Below are 8,987 nucleotides of genomic sequence, written 5' to 3'. Positions count from 1 at the left end.
GAACGGCTGTTGGGTGGAAGATTCCAGTGGAATTTGCAGCCAAGTCGACCAAATAAAGAGCGTTTAGGAAATTCTTGTGCACTCCATCACAGCATTGTGAGAGAAAGGCTGATCTGGGCAATATACTATAGTCTCTATATTCTGTAGTCTCACCTTTTTTGACGGTTTAAGAAGGCTGTAAAGTATGGCAGGAAGTACAGAATAAACCATTTGTTTGGAGGAATCTAGGAACGATTTGCAAACCCACCCCGAGGCCAAAATAAGAAGACGCAGCACCTTCGTGCTGCTCTCCAGCATGCATCTGCCCAGAGCCTCCTGGTGCATAGAGGGAGTTCTTTGCAGTCATCCGCACAGGAAGAAGATTTGTAATGAACAAATTATCCCCTCTCAAGGCTGCCTTTCTCCTGGTTTCTCAGAGAGCCGTTCCCTTGAAGGCTGTCATTACACTTGCACAAAGCAGCAGCACTGCTTCAGGTACATGGGAGAACACAGAGCTATTCAGCCGTGAGTGTGGCCCCAGCCAGATTCTCTCCTGGTTCGTTTCTGCTGCTGCTCCTGAGGCAGCGAGCAGAGTGTGCAGGAGGAGAGTAGTCACCAGTCCCCTTAGTGGTGTGGGATACAAACCCAGTTTTGCAGGGCTTCGTTACCACTGCTGACATTGGTCTTTTCTTTCTCCCTGTTCCTTGCATTCAGGTGAAACATCTGAGTGGGAAATGTGATTTGATTAACTGTCACATTGAGTGTCACATCATCAAAACCTTGTGCTTTCTTCAGCATGAGATTAATGCGGAATCTTTTACAATAAAAGATAAACAGAGCAGGTGTGGAGGGAGTTCAAGTGCAAGCTTTCGTTCAGTCCCATGAGCTCTTCAGCCCCGGGTAGCTCTTTATTCTGTGTACGACAATCACATTAAAAATGTTAATTGGTAAAGGAAAGAAGTTCAACCCCAAACCATATAGCTCTTTAGTCTGAATTAATGAGCATTTGATCAATGGGATGCAGCTGGCCGACTTTCCTCCCGCTGTGCTACAGAATGAGGTGCCAGTTCCTTCTGTGCAGCAAAAAGGTGCTGGAAAACAGACGTGTTTGGTGAATTTCTGGTGACTGAAAACTGTATTTTCAGCACTTCAGCTGCACACCCAGACCTCGTGTAATGTTTCCATAATGGCAAGCTCAAACTGAGCAATAACTGCAAAAGACTTTTGTGCATTTGCTGTGATCTAGTTTCTCCACATTCCTAACCACAAAGAAGGCAAGGCACTTGCAAACTGAAGTGAGATCAATGCAAACTTTCCACGATGTGCCAACAAACAAGGCTGTGAGAATGTCATCTATTTCTTCATTTGTGTGAGTGGCCCAATGTTAGAGCTCATCGGCTTTTCCTGTGTCTGTAATTTTGCGAGTCTATGCCTTGCTTACTCTACCAGAGAAAGGGGGAAGGAAAAAAAAGAGGAAAAAAACAGAAGTTCTAGCCTGCTTTTACTACTTCAAAGTTGAGCTTTGGCTGAGCTGGCCCTTGCACAACCTCCCAGCTGTTGCCACAACAACTGCATCGTGGTGGTCACAGGGTGCACACAGATGCATTGGAGCAATCGTGACTGCCCCGTGTAGATCCTATGGGACAACTGGCAAAGCTGCCAACACACTCAGCTGTTCCCTGAGCAGCTGAGTAAAGCCACTCTAAGTCTTTGAGGGAGATGACTGAAAGCAATAAAATGAAGCCAATATGCTTCCACCCCGTATAAAAACACTGACACTTTTCTTGCTGCCCAATGCTCAAGGCTTCACTGAGACTGAAAGTACTTTAAAATATTTTTTTCTCTATAATTGATGGTAAGATGTGATAGTCCATTTCCTCTGCTGAATAAGGTTTGTCCATTGGAAAATGCCAGTTAATACTGTTTTGCAAGCAACGTGGCTCCTGGTGCACAGCACTGAGATCTGTGTTCACTTTTCATTTCCTTTCTTTAGATGAGAGTAAAGAGCTTTCACAAAGATGCAGCAAGCAGCTGTGAAGCTGGAACCTTCTTGCTCTACAGCCTTTCCCCTAATTTGCTTGCTGCAACTCTTCTAGGATGGAGAACGTGAACTCCAATTTAAAACAATTGGTTTCAATGCCTCCTCTCCAGCAGTGTTTCTGTGGTCAGATATTTGCAGTGCTCCATTTGTAAGCCAGCCCTGGAGACCCAGGCTAACCGTGCGTTGAATGAATGAAAGTCAGTATTTTCAAGGCTGATGAAAGACCTTTCTCAGCATTCATCTCTTGGCCTGTTAACTACTTCTGCCACAGATCTGATCTCAGCTCTTAAATCAATGTTTTATGCATATAGAATTAGCCTGTAATTAGCCTAAATAACATAATTCCCATATAGACTTCTCTGTTCTAAGGAACTGGGTAGGACATCGAGGTAATTGTGTTCATTTCATCCAAATGAGGAAATGCTTCACAACTACAGAATGACACATCTCAGCCTGTATCCTTTTGCTGCTGTAATTCCTGTGAAGCATGGCTTGACCTGATGGCTCTGTGAGAGCAAGGAAGTGGAAACCCCCCTGCTTTCTTTTTTTTTTAACAGTTCTGCTTTGGGGAGGTCAAAAGATTTAAGTGACAACAGAAGCTGAATTTTCTCCAAATCTTTTCCCTCCCTTGGTTAATATTGCTGATTCTCTTTAATTCGTATGTGCCCATTCTTATCTGAAATAAAGCAGAAATGGTAGCAAAGGAGAAAAACACCAAGTTTGTCACCATCAGTGAAAGGCTAAAAGTTTGGAATCACTGAAGAGTGCATCCTATGGCAGTGGCATTCTCAACTAGTTGAGTTTTCAGAGATGTCCTGAGCTTGTTGTCCAGTGTGGTTTTCTCAGTATTGTTTTGTTTTGTTTTCCCTTCCCCTCTAAGCACCTCTTTACTCTTCCAAGAGCGTGCCGGGCTTCAGTGCCAAACATCACCAGTGAGGTGTACGATGTCCCATCCATGAAGAGCCGGGAGTCCCTACTCACGCAAGTATGTCTGTCCTCAGTGCCCCACATGCCACTGGGTCCCCAACCCATCTCCCTCCCCTAGAACCTCAGAATATGGCTTAAGGTTTAGGGTTTAATTCGAGCGTTTCCCTGTTTGTTTTTTTTTTTTTTTTTGTAAAATTTGGCAGAAAACCATGTGTTTTTAGGGAACTTCAAAACAAAGTACTTCTCTTTTGAACTGGTTAGAAATTCAAAGAAATGTGTCTGAAATCTCATCATTTTTCTTACGAGCACCTTCAGTTTAACTACCACAGTCCTGCTCTAGACTGTAGAAACCAGGAGCTATGCAGTATGTGACCTGCACATCTCTGAATACCTAGGGAGCCTTCAGGGGGCTCTAATGTGGATTGAAACCTGATTCTTTTCCCTTTGGCCAGAGTGGTGCCACTCCACCTGCAACACGAAAGGGCTCTGTGCCGGCCAGGTCCCCCAAGCGCTTCCAGGAAGAGCAGCAGCTCTACCACGTCCCATCCAGCTCAGAGAAGGCTGGAGCTGTTACCCAGGATTCGGCAGTGGGCAACGTAAGTAAGACTCTTTGGTCATGACAGAATAATCTGCTCTGATGTTAGGTACATGTGCTGAACCTCTCTCTATGGGTGTTTGCAAGCAAGAATCACAGGGATAACATCAACATCAGCACATCTTCAGTGCGGCACTTTGTGCTTTATACTAAAGAGAAAAGTAAGGCCTGGCACCTGCGCTGCCAGGGCACCTGCTAAGACTGCCAGTGCATTTGCGTGCTACACTGCAGGCTGCAAAATGTCTTGCCTTATGACAATGTGAAAAGCAAACTCAGTACCTCACATTAGTGAATGTCTGATTAGCAGTATTCAAGCAGACAGAAACACTTCCCACTGTGTGCAGCCTACTCCTGCCACTCTTTGAGAGTACAGCACACCTGACTTTGGAGGCAGTGCTGAGGGGTGGGGTGGGCTTCCCATCTCTTCCTCACTGTTTGAGAAGGACCATCCTTGGAGAAAGGGCTGATCTGAAACTTCACAACAAGGAAAATGCCTCAGTGGAAACTCTCCGTTAGTCAGGTGCCAAACATTTCAAGTTTCCTGATTGGCTTTAGGATCCAAGAGAACTTTGACATGGTTTAATTACCTGTGCCCCAAATATTTTAACCTTCATATCTGCAGGCTGTGCATTGTAGAAAGGAAATTAAAATTTTGGGCTAGGCTTTTTGTGGCATCATTCTGTTGATATTGCTGCATACATCTGCACACTGAGAATTTGGTTCTGTTTCTTATTTCTTGTTTAAAAACACTGCTTATAAATCCTATGTGCTCGGTTGCAGCTGTATGATGTCCCTCCCAAAAGAGAAACTGATGCTTCGGAGAAGAAATCTCAGAAAAAGTGGGGCCACTGTAATACTTTGCCAAATCCTCGGAAATCAGAATGGATTTATGATATTCCAGTATCGCCTGAAAAAACAGGATTAAAACAAAACCCTTCTGTCCATTCCATGGAAAACCAGGTGCTATATGATATACCCCCAGCCAGGTACAAGGCACTAACAACAAACCCTGAAGCCAGTGTTGTAAATCCACAATTGTATGATCTGCCACCAATACAGCGGAAATTAACATTTCCAGATATCCCTCTTTATGACGTTCCATCCTCAAAGGATGTGCTCCTCTTGCAGCAAAATGGGAGCTGCGACGTACCCCCAAGTCTCCTGGCTCCAAATGCTGAGAATCAGATTTCTGGAGGGAATGTCTATGATATTCCAAGAAGTTTGCCCACTGCTTTGCAGTCCAAGAAAGAGATGGAAAAAAACAGCAATCGTTCTGGAAACCAGGCATACCATGTTCCCCCAGAGCTCTCGAGAGACACCAAACTAGAACATGACAGATTATCTGTTTCTAGCGTGGACAGCAGAAACAGCACTCTTTCTACATCCTCAAACTCTTCTTCTGAGTCTTCTTCTGGGTCATCATCAGAAGAGCCTGCCAAAGAAATTAAGCTGGACCTCGAGGTGGCCATAGAGACGCTGACTAGATTGCAGCACAGCGTATCTAGCTCAGTTGCGAGTTTAATGATCTTCGTGAGCAGTAAGTGGAGATTACAAGAGCACCTAGAGAAAAACATTGAAGAAATCCATAGGGCCATTGATCACATAAAAGTATCATTTGGAGAATTCTTGGCCTTTGCTCGAGCCCTAAAGGTAAATGCATCCTACCTCACTGATAATAATCTTCAGATCAGAATTAAAAAACAGCTAGAAATTCTTATGAACTCATTCCAAATCTTAACAGAAACAAGAGAAGCTCTAAACAACTGCAACTGGTCTTTAGAGGTTTTGGTCCTCAAGAAACCTTGCAACAACCCGGATGACCTCGATCGCTTTGTTATGGTCGCCCGCACGATTCCGGATGATCTCAAGAGATTTGTATCCATCATCATTGCCAACGGAAAGCTTCTCTTCAGAAAGAATGAGAAGGAGCAAGAAATGAAGCAACCAAGAGTGAGTCCAGGATATAAAATGCCAAAACAAATCATGGCGCCAAGAAGAATAGAAATAGATTCACTTCCAGTAAACGCTCCTGATAAACCCAACTCAAGTCAAGGCAGTAATGAGACGACAAAGGAAAATGTCACTGAGGACTGTGAATATGTTCAACTACAGGTTAGTAGGGTGGGATTCTATCATCTACATTCTTGATTATTTGCAGATGTTGTCATTTGCCCTGTTTTGTCTTGTGTCAGTGCCAACTTCCATTTGCATTGCGATTTATTTTCCAGACTTTATGTGAACTCAGAATTTCAATGACCTGGGTAAAATGATCAGTAATTACAAGTAACAAGGAGAACTGGTATTAGAGAGTTTCTCCACGCAGCCAGCCAACACTGAGCAACATTTGCAGCTTGCCCTTTTAAATTTGTTTGAGAGACAGCTTTTGGCTGTAGTTCTTTTTTTTAACCTAGTAGTTCTCTCCTTGCCCATACGTTTCACTTCTTAACTCTGACATCACAACACAAGAAATACTGACTTTATACATTAGGATATATTATGGTTCTGTACAATGTTTTTATTTAACATTTAAACTCTTACTCTGAATTATTCAATTTATTTGCTAGAATAATTTTGAGATTTGGTAGAATGATTATTTTCTTAGAATTACTGTAATGTCTGCTAATTCTCTTAACTGGCTTTGCAAAGGAATGCTGGCTTGTCCTTAGAATTTAGGAAATGTTGTGTTTTGTTGATGTTGCTTTCAATCTTAGCTCTTACAGGATTAGTAGTTTAGTTTAAATAAAAAAACAAAAGTTTAAATAGAAAAAAAACTGCAGTTTATTCCAATGCATGGATCGATGTAGTCTGTAGCACGGTGTCTGCACAGCAAACGTTTCCCCTGAAATAAGAAAAAAGCATATCTATATTTGAATATGTTATGTAAACCACTTCAATTTTGCTTTCATTTTGATTTTTAACAGGCACAGAAAATAATTTCTGGTAAAGAAGTGTCAAAGAAGAGTACAGATTCAAAACCAAAGGTATTTCTGATTTTGAAAACTATGACATACAGGGGGCTCCAGTCCTTCATTTCTGTGCTTGCTAAAATTCAAAATAATTTTTGTGTTTGGATGCCCACCTCTATACATGGAGATGTATTTATTTTCTCTGTTCATTTTCCCACAATTAGTGTTTTTTTAATTGCCACTGTAAAGCTGTGCAGAAGATTTATTTCCCTAAATGTAATTAACCACTCTGAATTCCTATGGTTCTTTATCTCTTTGCTTTTGTGTCTCATTTGGGGTAAGGCTGTGACGGGTAATATTTCGAAGTAATGCACTAGTATTAGGTCTGAATCTCACTATTTTATAGTTTTAGTTATTCATGGCCCTCATGTAGTCATTACCATTAAAAATCAGGTCTAAATGTTTTCTGCTATCACAAAGCTTGGAGCCCAGTCTCTATAAAGGGTTGATTTTTAACGATAGAATGTTGTGTGCTATCCATAATTAAAATGGTGCTCAGTGAAGTTTTTTCAGGGAAAAGGTAAGTGAGTGCAAATACCATTCTGAAGCCCAGTACTTCACAGAAAGTAAATGATGGCAAAAAACCCTGTTGGGCTGGGGCAGCTTGACGTCTGTTAACTAACAAAACTCCCTCTAAGTGAGGAAACATGGGAAGAATGGAAGAACGTGCTGTAGAGCAAATAAGAACAAAAACAGTGCTGACAACTTGAGTCCATTCTTTTGAACCCTCTTTCTAGGTGTTGCCATCTACAAAAAAGAACTCAGTTCGAAGCCAGCAAGATTCTGCCAAAAAAATCGTTGTTCCGGAGCAGTGCAAGCTGTGTTTCGGCGCCCTTCACAAGGCCATTGCTGTGTTCAATAACAGCCTGAGCAGTAACCAGCCCCCTGAAGTCTTCATCTCCCACAGCAAATTGATCATTATGGTGGGACAGAAGATAGTGGATTCTCTCTGCCAGGAAACGCAGCAGAGAGAGGCTCGCAGCGACATTCTCCACAGCAGCAGCCGGTTTTGCAGCCTCCTGAAGAACCTGGCACTCGCCACCAAAAATGCTGCGATACAATATCCAAATGCAGACGCCATGAGGGAACTTCAGAACAAAAACGATGAGCTGTATAAATACACACAGCAGTTTAGAGCAATGTTAGAATGAGTGACTTCACTTTTTATAATTATTGTTAGTATTTTGAGCAGTGGTCAAAACTTGAATTCCTGTGTTGTTACAGTTCTTCTGTCGCTCCCTTGGCAGCTGAAGGGCACGAGCAGCTCAGTGGTGCTGACTCTCAGCATCTCTGCTGCCTGGCAGGCAGCTTCCCTTGGGTACCACTGCACCTCTAGCAGGTGAAGACCCACACACAACAGCAGGTGCAGGAGGGATGCGTAGAATTAAATGTGTGCTCCCTTCCCTGGTGTTCAGGCTCTGTCTAGAAACGTTGTCCTCTTACTGTTGGGGCAGGAATTTTTGCTGAGTATTTGAGCAAATGTAATTACCTGATTTTTTTAATTTATTATTATTTTTTAATTTCTATACGAAAATATATTTTCCTACTTCTTTTTTTTTTTTTTTTTTTGAGTATACAAAGCCTCTCTTGACATTTACCTGTGCACCATTCTGTAAGTTGTGATATATTGCTATGTGTACCGTCATCAGCGGTTCCCGGAGCACTTGACTCCAATCTTGTCATTACATCTGTTTTTTATTCTTTCCCAAACGCGTTGCCTTTGCAGCTCTTGGATATACAAGTATTGTGAATGCATTGCAGGACAAACCGCATCTCACAGCCGTTAATCAGAAACGCTTCAGCTGCTGTCTGAGCATGGATAGAAGACAGACATGGAGTTCGACACCCACGGCTTTGGGGATCACTCCTCCATCACTGCCTCTGTGCAGCACCTCCGCCGTATCCCACCTTCTCCCTAATGTCAGTTATTGTGTGTCACCACCTCTGCCCCCAGAGCTGCTGATGTGAAGCAGCAGTGACGTGGGCCCTGTAAGCATCCGTGCGGACTGTTCCTATCCCTGTGCCGTTTGTATTCTTCTTATTTATTTTAAAGTTTTATCTGAATTTTTAAAGTCTGGCCTTTCTTGGTAGTGTGTACCTGTATTTTCACCCTGAGAAGGGGTGGGTAGGTTTGTATTTGCAGCTGTTTGCTGCTGTCGTTTGCGTCTGTGAAAAGAACAGCTCCATCACCGCATCGCTTACACAGTCACACCGCTATCACGATTTGTACAGTTATTTCAGTGTCGGTACAGAATCACAGAAGGGCTTGGGTTGGAAGGGGCACGTCTGCTGCGGCCGCAAATCCCCCAAAGTTTGAGTTCTGCCCAGATTTCTTCGCATAAATAAATAAACCAAGGAATGAACGCGCAACTTAATGAAGGAAAGCAGCTCCGGCGCCACACGGGGGCGTACGAGGGCGCCCCCTACTGGGCGCGGTGCTACGCTCTGCAGGCGGCCCGCCTGCCCCTCCCCTCCCTCT

At 43.2% G+C, this 8,987-nt stretch overlaps 1 protein-coding gene across 4 annotated transcripts in view; it reads left to right on the top strand.

The window, feature by feature from the left end:
• Window positions 1–8,580, top strand: part of CASS4 (Cas scaffolding protein family member 4) — a 22,404-nt gene extending 13,824 nt beyond the window's left edge. For 3 of the 4 annotated variants that reach the window (XM_021417197.1, XM_021417198.1, XM_021417195.1), the window contains 5 exons: window positions 2,901–3,005; window positions 3,400–3,543; window positions 4,323–5,654; window positions 6,464–6,523; window positions 7,246–8,580. In XM_021417197.1, the coding sequence (XP_021272872.1) occupies window positions 2,901–3,005; window positions 3,400–3,543; window positions 4,323–5,654; window positions 6,464–6,523; window positions 7,246–7,659 (2,055 nt within the window). In that variant the 3' untranslated portion in view covers window positions 7,660–8,580. The remainder of the gene's footprint in view (window positions 1–2,900; window positions 3,006–3,399; window positions 3,544–4,322; window positions 5,655–6,463; window positions 6,524–7,245) is intronic. The other variant, XM_021417196.1, reaches the window with a different exon arrangement.

The sequence above is a fragment of the Numida meleagris genome, chromosome 19 (assembly GCF_002078875.1).
Source record: "Numida meleagris isolate 19003 breed g44 Domestic line chromosome 19, NumMel1.0, whole genome shotgun sequence".
Classification (NCBI taxonomy): Eukaryota; Metazoa; Chordata; class Aves; order Galliformes; family Numididae; genus Numida; species Numida meleagris.
The sequence above is the reverse complement of the archived record's forward strand: the minus strand, read 5'-3'. Positions and strand labels throughout refer to the sequence as shown.